Source organism: Pseudochaenichthys georgianus, chromosome 17 (genome assembly GCF_902827115.2).
Source record: "Pseudochaenichthys georgianus chromosome 17, fPseGeo1.2, whole genome shotgun sequence".
NCBI classification, from domain to species: Eukaryota; Metazoa; Chordata; class Actinopteri; order Perciformes; family Channichthyidae; genus Pseudochaenichthys; species Pseudochaenichthys georgianus.
In genome coordinates, this window is record NC_047519.1 from 36163839 (window position 1) to 36185418 (window position 21580).

The 21580-nt window shown below is 41.6% G+C and overlaps 3 protein-coding genes across 3 annotated transcripts; 1 reads left to right on the forward strand and 2 right to left on the reverse strand.

Annotated features, from left to right (window-relative positions):
* Positions 1-782: 782 nt before the first annotated feature.
* dnaaf6 (dynein axonemal assembly factor 6) lies at positions 783-13824 on the reverse strand. The gene is made up of 6 exons (XM_034103781.2): positions 13547-13824; positions 13029-13095; positions 12793-12898; positions 7530-7626; positions 6980-7065; positions 783-1020 (listed from the first exon to the last, which is right to left on the reverse strand). Exons 1-6 carry the CDS (start codon positions 13640-13642, stop codon positions 891-893), a joined length of 582 nt encoding a protein of 193 aa, XP_033959672.1. The 5' UTR covers positions 13643-13824; the 3' UTR covers positions 783-890.
* Positions 13825-14450: 626 nt separating this feature from the next.
* Positions 14451-16528, forward strand: LOC117461816 (MICOS complex subunit MIC26-like). The gene has a single exon (XM_034103780.2). It carries the CDS (start codon positions 14512-14514, stop codon positions 15109-15111), a length of 600 nt encoding a protein of 199 aa, XP_033959671.1. The 5' UTR covers positions 14451-14511; the 3' UTR covers positions 15112-16528.
* eif3f (eukaryotic translation initiation factor 3, subunit F) lies at positions 16239-20795 on the reverse strand. Its single transcript, XM_034103779.2, has 8 exons — positions 20662-20795; positions 20179-20249; positions 19539-19618; positions 19319-19456; positions 19092-19183; positions 18736-18872; positions 17103-17216; positions 16239-16631 (listed from the first exon to the last, which is right to left on the reverse strand). Exons 1-8 carry the CDS (start codon positions 20771-20773, stop codon positions 16554-16556), a joined length of 822 nt encoding a protein of 273 aa, XP_033959670.1. The 5' UTR covers positions 20774-20795; the 3' UTR covers positions 16239-16553.
* Between the last annotated feature and the right edge of the window lie 785 nt (positions 20796-21580).

Below are 21580 nucleotides of genomic sequence, written 5' to 3' on the forward strand. Positions count from 1 at the left end.
GACCTTTAAGTTAAGAGTAGATGGTCAGAGTGTGGAATACTCTGTTATAAGCAGTGGTGTAAAGAAACTAAGTACTGAAGTGCTGTAGCCTACCAAGTACACATTTGAGGGACTTAACTTACTTGATTATTTCATTTGTTGCTACTTCGTACTTCTTCTCCACATATAATTCAGAGGTAAATCATGTACTTTTACTCCACTACATTAATTGTGTACCTTTAGTTACTTTACAGATCTGGATTAATGATGTGAAATATAATCAACTCTTAAATCAGACTTTAGTTCCACCTGGAGTAAATTCACAAGCTACCCTGCAGTATACAAACTCATTCAAACTAGCTGCACTTTTACCAGCTTTGAGAACACTTTAATGATCAATAATTATAATCAAAGCATATAATAATAATATTATATAGATACTGCATAATGATTTATTTTACGTTTGCTACTTTAAATATATTTTGATGTGAATACTTTTCTACTTTTACTTGAGTAACCTTTTGAATGCAGGACTCCAGAGTTAATAAGGTGTCAGTAGCCCAATTCAGAGGCATCTTCCTAATGAAAACGACTAAATAATTTCTAAATAAACACGCACGCATGCATGTAAATATTGTATTAAATGGCTGATTTTAAAACTATTCTTTAATGTACGGCTTTCCCCTCATAGGCCCGATTTTCTGAAAATCATTTTTGCAATAGCAGCTACATATGATTATACCATTCACAATAAATAAGGTATCAGCCAAAAAAATTATGCATTACCAATAAAAAAAACATCACATTATAAAAAACGTATTTTATTACTCATGGAATAAAAGGAGACGTGTAGCATTAAAATATACATCAATCTTCTCGTCTCTCAAATACGTGTTGGCTGTAGTCGCTCTTTAAGGCATGTTGATAAAATCCATGGGTCGTTTGATCAGGAGAGTCACCTCCAGTTCCTCCCTCTCACTGAAGAACTGAGCCTTTCCCTCGTGGCTGTGGATCGGATGTGGGAGATGAAGACCGAGTTTACTGAAGAGAAAAAAGACAGGTTAAAGCAGGGATGTCAAACTCAATTTCATCTCGGGCCACATCAGCATTATTGTTGCACTCAAAGGGCCGGTTGAAACTTTAAGATAATATAAAAATACTTATATAAATATTTAATATATATAAAATAATGTACTATATTACATGATTGCCTCTGCATTGGATTATTATCAGATAGATCAGTGTTTCTCAAACTTTTTCATACCAAGGACCACTTAACCAATGAATAAACACTCGCGGACCACCTAACTCCACACATATCAAAAAACACATCGTTTTTCTAGAACAGATTACAAATCGCCTGAAAATGGTACAAACAAGTGGCAACATGTGTGATGAAGGTGTTGCGCGGGGCTATATCATGCAATCGAAAGTGAAACTTAACCTTGTTCCATTGCGGAGATATTCCCGCGAGAGTGCGGAAAACTAAAATTGATTAATTCATTTCAAATGTGAAATGTTACCAATATACTCACGGACCACTAGGGGGCGCTCACGTACCACCAGTGGTCCGCGGACCACACTTTGAGAAGCACTGAGATAGGGTAATAACTTCCTAATTAACTACGTCTGAAAGCAGAAGTCGGGCAAATAATTGCAAGTCTCTTCAGTAAGAATGTCACAAAATGATTTAAAAAGAAAAGCCAAATTCTCAAGAGAAAAAAAAAAGAGTAACATTTAAAAAAAAAAAAAGTCAAATTCTGAGAAAAATGCAAATGAGAGATGCATTGTGGGACATGTAGTTTATGGGCAACGTGCTTCTGTAAATCGGCATGTAATCGTATAATAAACAAATTATATTCTTTCAGAGCTCTTGCGGGGCCACAGAAAATGAAGTCGCCGGCCGGATTTGGCCCCCGGGCCTTGAGTTTGACACCCCTGGGATAAAGGGAGAATCTGAGTGGAGGAGGATGTTAAGAGCGGTGGGAAAGAGCAGTCAAAGCTCAGATCATGACGTGAACCTCTGATTTAAAGGAAATGTCTGCTAATGGGAGCATTTGGTCTGAACGGGAAGGAGGAACCTATTGCGGTGAGCACGTTGCACGTTGTAACTTCCGGTTGTTGTTGTTTTCATCTCCGGGTATCCCGTGTGCCTGTTCTGTTGCTGATAGCTTATTAACTTAAACTTAATCGATCGTTTTAAAACTCTTGATCACGGCAACTGCCTGACGTTGTAATCACACGTTACTACAGCTTAAGCACTCACAACTCTCCTTCTCTTAGCGACTGTAACTCCACAGTTGCCTACACTCTTTTCGGGTTTGCTAACGGTAGCTACTTTAGCTTGATAGCTAGCCATGGCTCTTTCCCCACCTTCTGGTGCTATTTCCTGCTCTTCCTGTCTCATGTTTGGTTACTTCCCGGCCTCCCTTACTGGTAAGGATACATGTGTTAAATGTAGTATAGTTGTTAGGTTGGAGGCGGGAATCATAGCCATAGAAGCCCGGCTCCGCATCTTAGAAAGTAACTCAGTTAAAGTAAAGCCCATGTTAGCATGTGCGGACCGGCAAAATGTAGCTCCTCTTAGCCGTCCCCCGGCAACTCCCGAGCAGCAGGGAGGCTGGGTGACTGTTCAGAAGGGGCATAACGCGAAACCCGCAGGTCCCCACCAACCCGTTCACGTATCTAACAGATATTCCCCACTCAGCGAGACACCCGCTGAGAAGCCAACTCTGGTTATTGGTAGCTCTATTATGAGACACGTGAATTTAGAGACCGAAGCCTCCACAGTCACATGCATTCCGGGGGCCAGAGCGGGCGACGTTGAGGCGCATCTTAAACTGCTGGCTAAAGATAAACGTAAATACAGTAGGATTGTTATTCACGTCGGTGGTAATGATGTTCGTTTACGCCAATCAGAATGCACAAAACTTAATGTGGAGTCGGTGTGTAGTTATGCTAAAACAATGTCGGACACCGTAATCTTCTCTGGTCCCCTCCCCAATCTGATCAATGATGACATGTATAGCCGCATGTCATCATTTCAGCGCTGGTTGTCTTGGTGGTGCCCAGCAAACAATGTGGGCTTCGTAAATAATTGGACAGCCTTCTGGGGAAAACCTGGTCTGATTAAGAGAGACGGCATTCACCCTACTTTGAAAGGTGCAGATCTCATTTCGGCAAACATTTCAGGGCTTTGTGGACGTAATCCATGACAAACTGGAGTTGAGACCAGGAGGCAGAGTCGCAGTCTTACACGCTTCTCTGCGCTCTCTCCTAGGCAGTCACCCATAGGAATCCCGAACCCAATAAAATACCCAATATTAACTGTGTGTGTGTCTGCCCAAGGACAATTTAAGGTAAAACCTAATAGAGGTGTCATACATAATAACCTAATAAAAGTAAATGTAACAACTACTACAGTGCAACAAAACAGGAAGATTAAATGTGGTCTCTTAAACATAAGATCTCTAGCATCTAAAGCAATATTGGTAAATGATTTAATATCAGATTATAATATTGATATATGCTGTCTCACTGAAACTTGGTTGAGACATGAAGAATATGTCAGCATAAATGAGGCCACTCCACCCAGCCATGTCAACACTCATATTGCTCGAGGCACGGGCCGAGGAGGTGGAGTTGCAGCAATCTTTGACTCAAGTTTACTTATCAATACTAAACCAAAATGTAATTATACCTCTTTTGAAAGCCTCGTTTTAGTCTTACGCATCCGACCTGGAAAACTTTGCAGCCAATCTTATTTGTTACAGTGTATCGTGCACCAGGTCCTTATTCAGAATTCTTATCAGAATTCTCTGAGTTTTTATCAACTTTGGTTCTTAAAACAGACAAAGTAATTATCGTAGGTGACTTTAATATTCATGTTGACGATGATAAAAATAGCCTTACTGTTGCATTTAACTCTATATTAGATTCTGTTGGTTTCTGTCAGAGTGTAAATAAACCAACCCACTGTTATAATCACACTCTCGACCTTGTTCTGACTTATGGTATTGAAATTGAGCAACTATTAGTCGAACCGCATAATCCTGCTTTATCCGACCATTTCTTAGTAACTTTTGAAGTACTGTTACTAGACTACAAAGCATTAGTCAAAAGCTCTTGCAGCAGAAACCTATCTGTTAGTGCTATAGCCACATTTAAGGAAGAGATTCAACCAATACTTAACTCGATAGCATGTCTGCATGTAGGGGAGGAAACTTATACAAAATGTACACCACCCCAAATTGATCATGTTGTTGATAGTGCTATAGATGCGCTGCGAATAAAATTAGATTCTGTTGCTCCTTTGAAAAAGAAGAAAATAAAACAACATAGATTAGCTCCATGGCATAATGCCGAAACCCGCAAAATAAAGCAAAAGTCTAGACAACTTGAAAGGATATGGCGTTCCACTAAACTTGAAGAATCTCGTTTAATTTGGCATATTACTCTCAATGAATATAAGAAAGCACTGCGTAAAGCGAGAGCAGCCTACTACTCTTCATTAATAGATGAGAATAAGAATAATGCAAGATTTCTTTTCAGCACTGTAGCCAGGCTGACAGAGAGCCACAGCTCGATTGAGCCTTCTATTCCCTTAGCACTCAGTAGTAATGATTTTATGTGCTTTTTTAACGATAAAATTGTTACTCTTAGAAACAAAATTAATGACCTCTTGCCTTCAACCAGTATAGTGTTATCAACAGCTCCCGGAATCGTAAGTTCTAATATTACACTAGATAGTAAACTAGAATGCTTTTCAGCCATTAACCTTGAACAATTACATTCAATGATTCTCTCTTCTAAACCATCAACGTGTATGTTAGACCCAATTCCAACTAAGCTGTTGAAGGAAGTTTTTCCATTAATTAGCACTTCTTTATTAAATATTATGAATATGTCTTTATTATCAGGCTATGTTCCACAATCATTCAAAGTAGCAGTGATAAAACCGCTTCTTAAAAAGCACAACCTCGATCCAGAGGTTTTAGCCAACTATAGACCTATTTCTAATCTTCCGTTCCTCTCAAAAATTCTTGAGAAAGCGGTCGCAAAACAGTTGTGTGATTACTTAAAAAACAATGATTTATTTGAAGATTTTCAGTCTGGCTTTAGAACACATCATAGCACAGAGACAGCTCTGGTTAAAGTCACAAATGATATTCTAATAGCCTCAGACAAGGGACTTGTCTCTATTCTTGTTTTGCTCGATCTTAGTGCTGCATTTGATACTATCGACCATGATATCCTATTGCAAAGACTAGAGCACTTAGTTGGCATACAGGGAACTGCTTTAGGCTGGTTTAGGTCCTATCTATCTGAACGCTCTCAGTTTGTACGTGTTAACGATGAATCTTCCACGCAAACCAAAGTTAGCCATGGAGTGCCACAGGGCTCAGTGCTCGGACCTATTTTGTTCACATTATATATGCTTCCGTTAGGCAATATTATAAGGAATCATTCTGTAAACTTTCATTGTTATGCGGATGATACTCAACTATATTTATCAATCAAGCCTGATGAAATTAATCATCTAAATAAAATTCAAGACTGCCTTAAGGACTTAAAAACGTGGATGACCTTAAACTTTTTGATGTTAAACACGACCAAAACTGAAGTTATTGTACTTGGCCCGAAGAATCTACGAAACAAATTATCTAAAGACATACTAACTATGGATGGCATTAATTTGGCCTCCAGTGAGACTGTAAGGAATCTTGGTGTTATATTTGATCAGGATTTATCCTTTAACGCCCACATAAAATCAATTTCAAGGACCGCCTACTTCCATCTACGTAACATTGCAAAAATCAGGCATATCTTGCCTCAAAACGATGCAGAGAAACTAGTCCATGCATTTGTTACTTCTAGGCTGGATTATTGTAACTCTTTATTATCAGGGAGTACCAAGAAGTCAATCAAGTCGCTTCAGCTGATTCAAAATGCTGCGGCTCGTGTACTAACCAGAGTTAGGAAAAGGGACCACATTACTCCTGTTCTGGCTGCCTTACACTGGCTCCCTATAGAACACAGGATAGAATTTAAAATTCTTCTTCTCGCCTACAAAGCCCTTAATGGGCAGGCGCCATCTTACCTTAAAGAACTCATTATACCCTACTGTCCTACTAGGGCATTGCGTTCCAAGAATGCAGGGTTGTTGGTTGTTCCTAGAATCTTTAAAAGTACAATGGGAGCCAGAGCCTTTTCTTATCAAGCTCCACATTTGTGGAATCAGCTTCCAGTTTGTGTTCGGGCGGCAGACACCCTATCCGTTTTTAAGAGTGCGCTTAAGACCTTCCTTTTTGATAAAGCTTATAGTTAGGGCTGATTAGATTCAGCCCCTAGTTTTGCTGATATAGGCTTAGTTTGTCGGGGGACATCTTACTTCTTCCTTCTCTCTGTCTATACCCGTGTACACTCATGTTCCGATTAACCCAGCTTCCCCAAATGTCTTTCTTTTTGGTGTCTATATACGCTGGGATCCGGAGTCATGGATGATCCTGCGGTCCTGTGTCCTGGATCGCGAGCGCTGGATCTTGAGTCGTGGCTGTGGTCCTGGATCATCGGTCCTGGATGGATATCCTCGTGGATTCATCTTCCTATTATACACACATGCATTTCCAAACATTTGGACTACCTATGTTGCAAATGTATTATCTTTTCAATTTACACACGGCATCTATTGCACGTCTGTCCGTCCTGGGAGAGGGATCCCTCCTCTGTTGCTCTCCCTGAGGTTTCTCCCATTTTCCCCTTTAAACTGGGTTTTCTTTGGAAGTTTTTCCTTGTACGATGTGAGGGTCTAAGGACAGAGGGTGTCGTATTGTCATACTGATATTCTGTACACACTGTGAAGACCACTGAGACAAATGTAACATTTGTGATATTGGGCTATATAAATAAACATTGATTGATTGATTGATTGATTGAACTGCTGCTGCTCCGTCTTGAGGAGATTCAAAATGAAAGAGAACATTTTCAAAGCATCCCTTACTATTTAAGTGTCCGCAGATCAAGGAACTTCTCTTTTACATCCAGGACCACATCTGTTGCTTTAGTATCTGGGAGTTTGATTTTCACCTAAGAGTAGGAACAAGTCAGCATCATTAATATTGTACACAATTTGATCTTCATGGGGAAAGAAAATTCTACCTATGTAACGTTGTCTAAATCATATTCTCACTCTTGTTTATCTATACTTAAACTATCTAAGGCTGTTACATTACTGTCACTTGTTTTCTTGATCTGTTTTGGTGGAGAATTGTCAGATTTTCCAAACAGTTACACTTACTCTGTCTTGTTGTGCAGCTTAACAGTTTAATTGTAGGCCCCTTAACACTTGGTATACCCTGCATTAAGTTTAAAATATGTTTATTAGTTTTTCAGTCTGAAATGATGTATTTCTTATCATGAATTATCCAAAACGACCTGTTATATAGCCTGATAACGTGTCTCCTGCTGCTGACCCTGAATACATCCTTGAAAGCTTTTTTATGTTCCGGTGTCAAAATAAGGACATTGAGTATAACAAATAGATCAATTACCAGCATTGATTCACAGCACATGGAGGATGGGTCTTTTCCATTCAAGCCAAGGAAGATATCCTCTGTTCCGACACTCTGCTTCAGGATGATTTCATACCTGAACACAAAGGCAATACACACATAAATGTAACAACTCTGCAGCTCATCCAGAATGCAGCGGCTCGTCTGGTCTTCAACCTTCCTAAATTCTCCCACACCACGCCGCCCCTCCGCTCCCTCCACTGGCTTCCGGTAACTGCTAGAGTCCACTTCAAGACACTGGTACTTGCGTACCATGCTGCGAATGGATCTGGCCCTTCCTACATCCAGGACATGGTTCAACCGTACACCCCAGCACGTGCACTCCGCTCTGCATCAGCCAAACGGCTCGCTGCACCCTCGCTGCGAGGGGGACCCAAGTTCCCATCAGCATGATACATACTTATATGTTTCTGTTTTCTTCAAGTTTGTATCTTCTTGGTCGAATGCACTTATTGTAAGTCGCTTTGGATAAAAGCGTCAGCTAAATGCAATGTAATGTAATGTAACATCACATTAGACTAAATCAACAGGGCATTAACAAGAAACGGAAAACAAACAGGAAGCAGCGGGCACTGAGGGTCAGCTGAGGTCAATGGAGAGGGAACATTCATATATTCAACCTTTATCACTTTAGTCATCATTGATTGTATTTATTTTTTATAAAAAACTAAGAAAGACACATACTAACAGAAGCGAGGCAATGCCATTACAATATTCAAAAGCCATTAAAATATTTTGATTATAATTTGATAAATAGGTTTGGAAATAAGGATGCAAAATAAAATAGTTATGAAGACCGAGAACTTAATAATTAGGGTAAATAATTTGTAGGATAAAAATACAATTATTTAAATGAGAAATGAAATACATGTATCGAAACAATTACGAGTACAGTTCCAGATGTTTAAAAAATGTTTGGGGTTTATTTTAAGCTGGTTGTTAGAGCCAGTATTTTGATTTGATAAGAAAGGCCAACTAATTGTGACGTCTGTAGTCAACGCACTATAAAGGACTACAATTCCCACGGCGCCTGTGCTAACGCCACAGTGATGGGCAACCTGTTCAGAGACGGCGTCGAGGAACAGTTTTAATCGTACTCGTAACCGTACTCGTACATACGAACCGTACAAGTACCCTTTAAGTTGTGAAGTTATAAGCTTTATCAAGAAAGAAAGAATACCTAAGTTGTGTTGTTTTATTTGAGTTTTGCCTATTTCTTTTGAATATTGTAAAGGCCTATTTTTCTTTGTTGCAATTGCAAAGGTTTGTTATTTTATTTTGAGCAAACACATCGTAACATCTTCTAAACCATCGGAGAACAAGCAACACTTCAAACCGTGAGTAATTTAAGGAAAGAAACAAGAGAGAACTGTCCGTTTAAGGCGTCTAGTGGCTTGGTGGAAAAACAAGGAAGGAAGCCACGACACCGGTGCTGTCTACATTACATTACATTGCATTTAGCTGACGCTTTTATCCAAAGCGACTTACAATAAGTACATTCGACCAGGAAGACACAACCTTGAGGAAAACAGAATCATAAAGTACATCAGGTTTCATAGAGCCAAGTATTTCAAGTGCTACTCAACTGGCTATAGATAAGCCAGTCCTTTATTAGTATATAAGTGCTCTGTTAGCAGTTCTTTGTTAGTAATTCTATCGCTCGAAGTGGAGTCGAAAGAGATGAGTTTTCAGTCTGCGCCGGAAGGTGTGTAAGCTTTCTGCCGTCCTGATGTCAATGGGGAGCTCATTCCACCATCCTGGAGCCAGGATAGCAAACCCACGTGTTTTTGCTGATGGGAACTTGGGTCCCCCTCGCAGCGAGGGTGCAGCGAGTCGTTTGGCTGATGCAGAGCGTAGAGCACGCGCTGGGGTGTACAGTTTAACCATGTCCTGGATGTAGGAAGGGCCAGATCCATTCGCAGCATGGTACGCAAGTACCAGTGTCTTGAAGTGAATTCTAGCAGTTACTGGAAGCCAGTGGAGGGAGCGGAGGAGTGGAGTGGTGTGGGAACATTTAGGAAGGTTGAAGACCAGACGAGCCGCTGCATTCTGGATGAGCTGCAGAGGTCGGATGGCACATGCAGGTAGACCAGCCAGGAGGGAGTTGCAGTAGTCTAGGCGTGAGGTGACGAGAGCCTGGACCAGAACCTGCGTCGCTTTCTGGGTCAGCTGGGGACGCATCCTCCTGATGTTGTAAAGCGTGTATCTGCAGCAGCGGGTTGTAGCAGCGATGTTTGCAGTGAAGGACAGGTTGTTATCTAGGATCACACCCAGAGTCCTTGCAGTCTGGGTCGGGGAGGTGCCGATGTTGATGGTCAGGTCAAGAGAGGGACAATCTTTTCCCGGAAGGAAAAGCACTTCAGTTTTGTCAAGGTTGAGCTTGAGATGATGAGCGGACATCCACTGAGAGATGTCAGCTAAACAAGCAGAGATGCGTGCGACGACCTGGGTCTCTGAGCGGGGAAAGGACAGAATTAGTTGGGTGTCGTCAGCGTAGCAGTGGTATGAAAAACCATGCGGGCTAATGACAGATCCGAGCGAGTTTGTGTACAGGGAGAAGAGGAGGGGACCAAGAACAGAGCCCTGAGGGACCCCTGTAGTTAATTGACAAGGGTCGGACTCGGACCCTCTCCAAGTTACCCTGTAGGTGCGGTCTTTGAGGTATGAGGTGAGGAGGGAAAGTGCAGAGCCTGAAACTCCAAGTTCTTGGAGAGTGCAAAGGAGGATCTGATGGTTCACCGTGTCGAATGCAGCAGACAGGTCCAACAGGATGAGGACAGAGGAGAGGGAGGCTGCTTTAGCAGTGTGCAGTTCCTCAGTGACAGCAAGGAGGGCAGTTTCTGTGGAGTGACCTGCCTTGAAACCAGACAGGCCTGTAGTTTATAACATCAGACGGGTTGAGAGTGGGTTTCTTCAAGAGAGGGTTTACTCTTGCCTCCTTGAGAGTGTGTGGAAAGTGACCAGAAGTTAGAGAAGTGTTGATGAAATGGGTGAGAAACGGTAGAATATCAGGAGCGATAGTCTGAAGGAGGTTAGAAGGGATAGGGTCCAGAGGACAGGTGGTAGGGCGGGCAGAGGTAATGAGGGTAAGAACCTCACTTGGCGAGAGAGGGGAAAAAGTAGTTAGTGTGCCGGTTGACCGTCGGTCAGGTGATCCGGCGGTGAGTAGGGGTGAGTCAGAAAAAGACAAGCGAATATCGTCAACCTTTTTTTCAAAGTAGTTAACAAAGTCGCTTGACAGAAGGGAGGAGGGGGGAGGGGCTTTGGGAGGGTCCAAGAGGGTGGAGAAGATGGACAATAGTTTTTTAGGATTGGAATAGGAAGATTTGATCTTGTCTTGAAAGAAAGAGCTTTTTGCCTGAGAGATCGAAGAAGAGAAAGAGGAGAGCCTGATAGGTTAGGAGGTCGTCGCAATGTTTGGATTTCCACCGTTTCCGCTCTGCTGCCCGAAGGACGGTTCTATTAGCACGCAGTGCGTCATTTAGCCAGGGAGCAGGAGGGGACTGACGAGCCTGCAGAGATGTGAGAGGACAGAGAGAGTCCAGAGAGGATGAGAGAGTAGAGAGGAGAGTTTCTGCAGCAGAGTTTGGAGGCAGGAGTTGGAAGGAGTCAGAGGAAGGGAGGGCTGAGAGCACCGAGGAGGCAAAGGTAGAGGGGGAGAGGGAACGGAGGTTACGGCGGACAAGTGCAGGATGCGAAGAGATTAGTTTGTTATGTTTGGAAAGGGGTAGAGAGAATGAAATGAAGAAGTGATCGGAGGTGTGGAGCGGGTTTACAGAGAGGTTAGAAGTAGCGCAGTTCCTTGAGAATATGAGATCAAGGACATTGCCAGCTTTATGAGTTGGTGGGGACGGAGACAGTGAGAAAGCAAAGGTGGTTAACAGAGATGTTAGTTCGTCTATCTTCCCCGTCTGGAGGTTGAAGTCTCCGAGAAGTACAGCGGGAGGGCCGATTTCAGGGATGTGTGAGAGGAGATGATCTAATTCCTCCAAGAAGTCCCCCAAGGCGCCTGGTGGACGGTAGAGAACAACAATGGTTAATTGTATAGGATGGGTTACTGTGACGGCATGGAATTCAAAGGTGGAAGGAGTGAAGTTAGGTAGCTTGAAGAGGGACAAGCTCCATTTGGGAGAGAGCAGGAGACCAGTGCCACCTCCTCTGCCAGTGGGTCTGGGTGTATGGGAGAAGGAGTATGCTGTGGAGAGAGCTGCTGGGGTGGATGTGTTGGATGGAGTAATCCAGGTCTCAGTGAGAGCAAGGAAATCCAGGGACTGCAGGGAGGCGGAGATGAAGTCAGCCTTAGGAACAGCTGACTGGCAGTTCCACAGGCCGCCTGAAACTAGATGTTGGATGTCAGTGGAGCACGTGGGATAGACGAGAGCGGGCCGGTTATAGCGACTAGGAGATACACGAGGCCAGTGATAATTGCGAGAAGACACATGAACAGGAATGGAGAAAATACACATGATTATAGGATGAGGGGCTAGAAAGCTAAACAAATTAAAAATAAGACACCAGCGATACTTAGCTCAATCAGAGCAGGATTTGCCTCCTCTTTGCCACCCTCGTGACTCCCGCAGGACTCTAATGTCTTTGTCAGTCTTACTCCCGCAGGACTCTAATGTCTTTGGCTGTCTGACGCTGAAGCTGACGCTCGAAGAAAGAGCTGCCTAAATGGACACCTGATTGCTGAGTTCTCACAGCTGTGGTGCCACGCCCCTCTAGTTAGTTAACTCTCTACAGCTGATGGGCGACAGCTGAGAGGGCGTGCCGATTTAAATGCAGCCCAGACAGAAACTGAAGGCAGTGAGAGTTTCACGTGGTCAGATCTGAGATTTAAATTCTCTCAAAAGTGCCGTTTTAGCTACAATAACTACAGAACAATTATACAGAGTAGAATAACTGAAATAGAGAAGTCTAATTAAACAAGATTATTACTTACAGTGGTTACTGCGTCCAAAGGAGATGTCGCAGCCAGGTCAAAGAGCACACTGTCTACATTTTGTTTCTTGTTCACTAAAATCAAAGCAGTACAAGGGTAATAATGACCAAGGCAAGTATAAAGTAATACTACAATACAATTTAGAATAAAGAAGGGAGGAAATCTCAATGCATTGGATGGTTTGGCCTTTTGGTTTAAAGGTTGAATTAAACTAAAGAAGAATGAGGAAAGGTGTAATCCTTGCGAGGGTGTTGCCAGTGTGTGTCCCCTTTAAAGCAAGGGTGTGCCTTTTAGTCTTACTCAGGCTGTGGGCGTGGGTCATTATCGTCTTCATACTGGCAGCCCTCAGCCACCTCTTCCTCGCTCCAGATATCTTTGCTGTTCTTCTTCACATAGGCAGTAGACACTAAATACACAGAGAATAAATACACATGAGCAAATGTAGTTTGTACAGTTCATCAAGACACATGAGTAAGTATAATGAGGTTGGTGCTCATTTTTAGAAGTTAAGTGTCAGAAGAAATATTAAGCATTACCTTCTTTATCTGTTTTGGGTGGGGGACCAACTTGTCCAGGACCAAGCCGGGCACAAGCGTTGATATTCTGTTGAAAAATAATTGATATTATCGGCAAACAGGGAGTTTGAGACTCAGCTTGATTAGATTACACATTGTTGTAATTCACTCTAATGGATATAAGTCTTTGGTTTCAGATATATTAACATTTTCCTCTGCCATGAGTAACAATTTATGAGATAAAAAAAATCAAATTAGTTGGGCGGGACAGTTTGGATGAAAGACAGAGGATAGAATATGATCTCTCAAAGATAAGCAGACAGAACGAGGAAAACAATTGCATGCATTAGGCTAATTCAGTCATTATAAGTCAGTTATTAGACAAAAAACTACAAATACACACCATTACTAACCAGCAAAGTTTTCTGAAAAACATTACTTTGTGTGTATTGTATTAAATATTCTTCATATGAAGGCTGAGTGAACTAAATTAACTTTTAAACCTGGGCAGACTAAATCAAGAGTGGACAATATCTTACTTTGTAGTCTTCATCATCTCCATCCTCCTGCTGGGTTGATAACAGGTTGGACAGAGCCTGGAGGTGCTGCAGCGATGATGCTCCAGCAAACTCCATTCAGAAGAAAAACAAGTTACTTTTGGCTTATTGTTTCTTAGAAAAAAGGCACGACCACTCCCTCGAAACAGAAACAGGTCAAATAGTTTAAGAAATATCCTTAAAAAAGAGTTGAATATGTAAATGTAGCTTTTTCCATTAGTGATCGTGTGGACTGTTGCTTTTGTTGACGCTTGTTCCGTTTCCACGGAGACGACCGGGTTGCCATCAGGCTGCCATGGGAACAGTGACGTCAGATTAACGGAAAGGGAAATTCAATTTGTAGGTTTTTAGGGTGTTTTAAAATAAAACTCTTTATTGCGACAACAACCAAAATACTTGAAAAAATACCATCTCAAAGTGTTATTCATTACCAGAATATAATTACTGCTTTATTAACGTGTTGTAGAACTTTATTATTACCTTTAAAGTATGCTGAGTAGGAGCTCATATTCATATTTGTATAGGATATGCTCTACATAACAGGTAGCCTAGTTACACCTATAACAATGCAGAATACAAGATCATGTTTGATATTAAAAAAGCTAATCTGCACAATAACTGATAATTAAATGAAATTCAGCAAAAATAGAAATATAGTACAGTACAACTAACAAATTAGACTCAAGAATAATCTCAGAATAACATTAGTCCCTATATTCGACCACTAAATACTTCTTAAAACAGTAAAATAATAACATATATTGCAATGTGTATGTATATAAATAAAACCTGTCCAGCATACTTTGAAATAGCTTTACATTGATGTTGTGCTTTCAAGCATAATAAACGCGTGTCACCAAACTACGGAAAGGTGGCGTTATTATCGCTCCGAGTATGAACCAGGTCCCTCCTGAGACACCGTAGAGATTGCATAGCACGCGGGGATCATGTTGAAGGTGACAGGCAGTGCAATGCCGGGACCTATGAGTTTATTATTCCCGACCCCCGTCTTTGCTGCCTCCCGTGACGGGGATCCACAGCCGTCCGCCCCCTCACTCCTCCGGGACGAGCTGTCTCTGTACACCGCTCCTCCTCCTCTGCAGAAGCTCCTAAATGTGCAGCCTGAAGCGGGTCAGCTGGAGCAGAGTGTCGCCACCCTGCGGGAGTTCACGGAGCCATACACGGGGTGGTGCAAGGACACCTACAGCACAATTCAACCCAAAGTTCAAAGCGTGGTCCAGTGTGGGAGCGACACCTATGCCTATTTGAAGGACCCACCAAAGGACTTCTATCCCCGGGCAGGAGTAGTCGGCTTCACCGGTGTCCTGGGGCTGTTCCTCGCCCGGGGCTCCAGGATTAAAAGGTTTATGTTACCTGCGGGCCTGATGACGGTGAGCGCCTCCATGTATTACCCGGAGAAAGCTGCGACCATCGTAAAGTCAGCCGGAGACTCCGTGTATGACCGGGCTGTGCAGAGCTACGCTGCCCTGGAGAAGAAGGTGAATCCTCAAAGTCAATCTGGAAAAGACTCGGAAACTAAACCCTGAAGGGTCAAAGTGTGATTCTGCAACAACTCAGCAATCAGAAATCACCCTGAGGATCCAAGTGTGATTCTGCAACAACTCAGCAATCAGAAATCACCCTGAGGATCCAAGTGTGATTCTGCAACAACTCAGCAATCAGAAATCACCCTGAGGATTGTAGTGTGATTATGCAATAAATAAAAAATCAGCCTTTTCCTGATATTGTAGATTGACATTTGCTGCAGACAGGCACTAATCTGTGTGACTTCCTCATGCCCACTATTTGCACTAAGGTTCACATGTAACTCAGGCCGGGCCTGTCGCGTCGCAAGGGCTTTGCAACTTGAATAATAAACGTGTGCTTCTGATTTGAATGTATATTTATGTAGTGAAATATAAAAAATGTACTCTTATGTTTGACGTCTTGAGACATTTGTTAGTTACAGACCTTCATGCGTAACATACAATCATTCAAAAATAAAATTAACTTTTTTGAGAATTAGTTGCTTATTTTTTCAGGCGAACGTGTCAAACATTTCTTATAATATCCTCCTGGGACCCAGCCCATTGAAAATGTCCACTGTAGTGGACATGTGTATCCCCCATAGTGTATCCTTTTACTCTTTTGAGCTACTCTATCAATCCCTGATGTGCTGTACAGAGGACATCCTGGTCTTTCCAGTGATATGTCATTGGTTACAATTGCATGCTGGGAAGTCCCTTTCTTTTCATCCAAAATGGCTTGCATACCAAAAACAAAATTGTATAGAAGCAGAAGTAAAATATTGTTGAATAATTGTTATTTTTAACATGAAAATCCTATGTGTTCTTGTTTATTAACACGTGAGGAACTATATAATTAGTTCTGAAAGCAATTAAATAATTCAAGTTTTGAAATAACACTCAATATTGTCGCAGGAGATGGAACTGAAGCAGACATTTTCTGTACCAGATAGTTCAGGGAGATTCAGATGTTGAGCTCTCAGATGGAGAGATGAGGATTTCACACCTGGGATAGAAGAGGGTCAAGAAGAAGGGGGGGGAAGATGCAGGGGGCTCCATGAGCGCAGATACAGACGGAGAGACAGATAGGGACGAGCTGGAAAGACATGGCCCTCTGTGGGCCAAGAGTCATCAAGTATGCATAAAAACACAATTGCAACTTTAATTTCAAACATCATATATAACACTACAGGAGTGAGTTAGTCAGTACATGTGAGCTACCTTATATATAGTTTCAAATATTACTTCAAAAACCCAGATTACATTAGCAATTTAACCATTTCCATAAAAATCCTATGTGTGAGAAATCTAAATGTCTTATTTGTAATTACAGTATTACCTAAAACAATGCCTGGAAAAACCCAAAGGTGAACACTGTATGCCTTAAACATCTTTATTCAGGTCTGCCCCAAAAAAAAAAAAAAAAAAAAGTACAAAATTAAATATCACTTCAAAGAAATCCCTCAGAGCAGCACCAGCTTCTCATTCAGAGCGATCTGTGCTTGGGTGAGGTTAGACAGGTAGGTCACCATCAACAGGTCCTGCAACACATTCAACACATTCATTTTGTTATTACAAGTGTGTTCACGATGACATACTATTAGTAAACTACCTAAATATGCGTATACTCCTTCAACAGTGTTACAAGAAGGTCACAGAGACAGACAGTGGCCGTTTCTCAATGTCGAGTGAACCTGCTGCAGAGCCACTATTTCAAGTACACTACGTCATCGAGTGGCGCCGAAGGACTGTTTAAATGCACGATAAATGCCCAGCATTCGGCGCCACTCGATGACGTAGTGTACTTGAAATAGTGGCTCTGCAGCAGGTCCACTCGACATTGAGGAACGGCCACTGTGTGCAGGAAAAGAGTTAGGACACGAGGAGTTAGGAGAGAACCAACAATGGGAAGCAAAGCCTTAGTAAGTGCTTCCTGTAATCAACGTGAAAACAATGCTGCATACAACGGCTTACACCAAATCAATGGAGAATACAAAAGGCAGAGAACTTACGTTGATGTTGGAGTTGAGCATGTTCTCAAAGTCCTCGGCTGAGATGGTGGGCACCTTGTTGACGAGGTCCATCAGGAAGCGACCCACGCTGTTATCGGCCGCCACTTTGCCAGACTGAGACGGATGGAACAGCATTAGCTTTACACACACCACAAACTCCATTACTTTACAAATGATCTCGAGAGACATATATCGTGATACGAGTGTTATGAAGTAGAATAGCTGGAATATGACTAACAGCAGAAGGTATTGCTTTGTCATTTTGCACATCCTCTAATCATTAGAGATGCACTGATTGGAGTTTCGTGCCTGATTCTGTGTTTTTAAAGTCTAACCTGGAAAGTTACAGCATACAAAATCATTTTTCTTCTACAACTCTATTGTAGGTATATATTAAGACGAGGGATGGGTACCCAGCCCGGTATTAAAGGGGCCCCGGGGCTGAAGTATTAAACACCGTGGTACCGTTAAGCTCCGACGTTATCGGTCTTTTTCTCGGTAAACAAAACATATCTGTCATATGTATTATTGCTACACAAACATTATATTGCAGTTTTAGTGTCGCCAACTCCGTTTCTAATACGCAACAAGACTGCAAAATGCGTCTGATTATTTGTTATCGATCTTTCCAATCCAGACGAGATCTCTCTCCCGCCTGCTTGTGAGGGGGCGGGGCAGTTTACACACACGCAGCTGCTACATGCAGCAACACACACACACGGAGGAGACGGCGGAGAGAACGCGCTCCGAGGTGGTTAAACTTTACCCGTCTCGATGCTCGTTGCCTAAAGTGCAATAAGAGTTTAGCATGTGAGGGCGGTAACACGAGCAATGTGTCTAAACATTTATCAAAAGCGCTCCACATCCAGACGGAGGAATGCACCGGGTTCGACTGTCTTTCTAGCAGCTCTGTAGCCCCGTCCACGAGTAACGTTTCCACGTCAGGTGTTATGTATGCTCGCAGCGACACACGGAGTTAACTCAATTATACAAACATGATTAGAGGAAACTGAGTTATTTATTTTGTTAAAGTTTCAGCTATTCTGTTTACAGTTCTGTCATCACATTATTTAATACGATTTGTTAAAACACTGTTGTTTCTTTTGAGGTGAAATATTATGAATTTAATTTAAATAAAAAGCAATGTTAGATTTGTTCACAATTTGTTTAGTTAGTTAACTTTATTTTTCTCTCCAAAAGAACCGATAAGAGAACCGTTAAAAGACCGGATCGATAAGCGGTAGCGATAAAAGTAGTAGTACCGTTAAAACCTTAACGATACCCATCCCTAATTAAGACTGACTGACTTACTTTAATACATACATTATATATTTTTTCCAAAACGGCACCAAGTCTCAGGAACTTCTATCACTCTCTAAAATGCATCCAGGTGCAGAATATCTATATGCCACATACATTTAAAGGAAATCTTGAAAACTATGTATAGGTCAATGGTTTCTTTTTTAATACCCACACCCACAGACGAGAGCCAATCCACAACAGTATGTGTTAATCCACTATCGGATAGACATGACAGTTATTCAGTTTTGACCTGTTGCTAATCATTTGGGGCATGTCGACTAATCTTATCGTATTTGAGTCACATTATCGTTTCAATTGCTCCATTACTCACCAGCACATCATCAATGTATGCCAGCATGGTGGTCAGCATGTCCTGAACCCTGGCTGCAGAGCCCCCCACCTGGGACAGATCAGAGGTCAGCCCCTTGGTGCGACTCGGAAGGACACGAGTCCTCTGCAGAAGGTCCACTGGAAAACACACGAGGGATTATTAGAGTGCAATTAAGAGCCAAACCACCGGGACAAAGTCATACATGTATTGGCAGGGGAAAAGATTAACAGGCGCTATCTAAGTTGACAAACAAGTTGTTTTAGAGTCAGCAATTCAAATATCACTATGAGAATCGCAGATATTTAGTCAGTCAGATTTCTCAAAAAGTTATCTTCATTTATTGTTTGTAATCTTACCGCCTATCCTCTCCGTGTCAAAGTAGACATACTTGACAGTGAGCGGGGTGAACATCACACCAACTGTCTTTCCTGGCACGCCCATCTGCGCACTGTGTAAGAAATAGAGAAGCACAATTAAACGGGCACTTCATTTGTAGTTGATCACTCAAAGAAGGACCATGTACAGGGCTCACACTAGAGTTAAACCTTGAGGTCAGAGTTTTCAAACAGGATAATCAGCACACCTGACGTAGGCGCGGATGGTCATCTTGCTGCTCTGCAGGGCCGTATCCATGGTCAGGTGGATGGGGTTGGTGGCTTCACGGCTGTAGTACTCATGAATGAGCACCGAGTGTTCTGTGATGTCAAATCCCGTGGCATACCTGGGAGGACAGATTTAACACTGGTTAGAAAACGTCTTTTATATTCCACCTTTGACATTTCTAATTTGGTCAACTGACGCACCATCCGATGATAACCTCAGTGGGTGACACCCTCTTGTGGAGCTCGTACATGTTCTTAGCGAACTCCATGTCCACAGCAACCTGTTGGCAAAGAGAATGACATTTGACATATTGCCCCTTCTATAACAAAACAATGCAATACGAGGCAGCCATCTAGTTTCTTCACTCTTACATACAAGCCCACACAAGAAAGAGAGCATGCGTTTTTAAAGAAAGCTTATCTTAATTCATGTATGGTTCAGGAGTAACAGGACCTCCAGGAAAGACAATGGTCCTTCTGGACAAAGCCATTTAGAATTTTCCATCCAACTCCAAAGACTTAAATGTACCATACAGATACTTGTACACAACATGTTCAGAGTGTTACCAGGGAAACACATTATAAAAAGCCAGGGCTAAAAGTAGGGTACATGTTAAATATTCTACCTTAAAGTGTTGGACAGCACAATAATGATAATAATGTAGTAGAACATTCAAATGTATCTTTAACATTTTAAACGTTGTATTCTTTGTCTATACTTTATTCCACCTTTTAAATATTGTAATGCCTGAACACATTGCTGCTGTAACAAAAAAACGTCCCAATTTTTGATCAATAAAGTATCCATGTATACTGTGAGTAAATGAGTATCACAACATACCTCATCTTCAGATTCATTGTGAGGGACAGAGAAGCAGTTGGTCACTTCAATTGAGTGCTTGTCAACAGTACCTGAAAGAGAAATGTTGCATATGAGGCATTATTATTTAGCTAGCCGCCTTAGCCATGATAGCTACCAAACAAGAGGCTAAAATCATGACGAACTATCATCAACAACTACAATCAACTATTTTCAACATTTGTTACTACATACCATGGTAGTATATATTAATCAGAGAAGGTTAAATGACTTGGCAGATAGTTAATGTTCCCATCTGTGTATTGATAACAGCCAGCTGTTACAAGAGATGCTGCTAGTTAGCTGTGTTGGCTAACCAGATGTAGCTAGCTACTACTGGATAGAAACCAGCTAACATGCGCTAGCAGGGATGCTAATCGCAGGGAAGCTAACATTAGCATGCTAGCCATCGCGTCTTTTATCAGACAGCATCCCGCCCAACAAATAATTAAAGTCTCTACGTACCCAACAGGGTACCGATACAACGACTCGCTCCCTCATTTCTCCGCTCGTAAGAGTCGCAGATAGAAGCGAGAACGACGGGGTGAATCTTCACCACTGGCCCGTACACCGACATGTTGGAAAAGGAGGACTGAAGCACCGGCTGCTGGCAACACATATACCGCCATCTGGAGGCCGGAGGACGGGGAGCTGGTGTTGAAAATGACACTAATTATAATGACGATTCAATGTATCTGATATCATTAGAGATGGAAGAATTAAGTACTCAGGGGATTTACTTAGGTAAAATAAGCAATACTGTTAAAAAGTGTGTAAATACTAAGTTAGAAGCACCATATATTTTAAACTATTACAATTATTGCCTCATGCATGTGTTCATTAGTTCAGTGTTGTACTTGATAAAAGTGGGTTTTATTTGAACTACTTAACCTATAGGCCTAATTAGCTAGTGTATGTGATGATTTATATTTTGTATAAATAATCTAAATCTGCAAACTAACTTAATGTCTAAAATAAATGTAATGGAGTAAAAAGTATAAAGCAGCATCAACTAAAAACACTCAAGGAAAGTACAAGTACCTAAATGTATACTTAATGACAATGCTTGAGTAAACATACTTAGTTAAATGACACCACTGGATATCAGCATCATTATTAAATCAGTTAAAAAATAGCTGTATGAATCATTTTATTAGGTTTGTAAGGGCTTGGCATAATACTGTCCATAGAAGAACCACACATATGCATTGAACCACTTATTGAAATAACAAAACATTAAGTACCTCAAATTGTTTACTTAGGTATACTTAGTTAAATATTACACCAATGGATATCAGCATCATTATTAAATCAGTTCAAAAATAACTGTAGGTTTTTGGGCTTGGCCTAACACTTTCCATAGAAGATCCTCACAAATATGCAT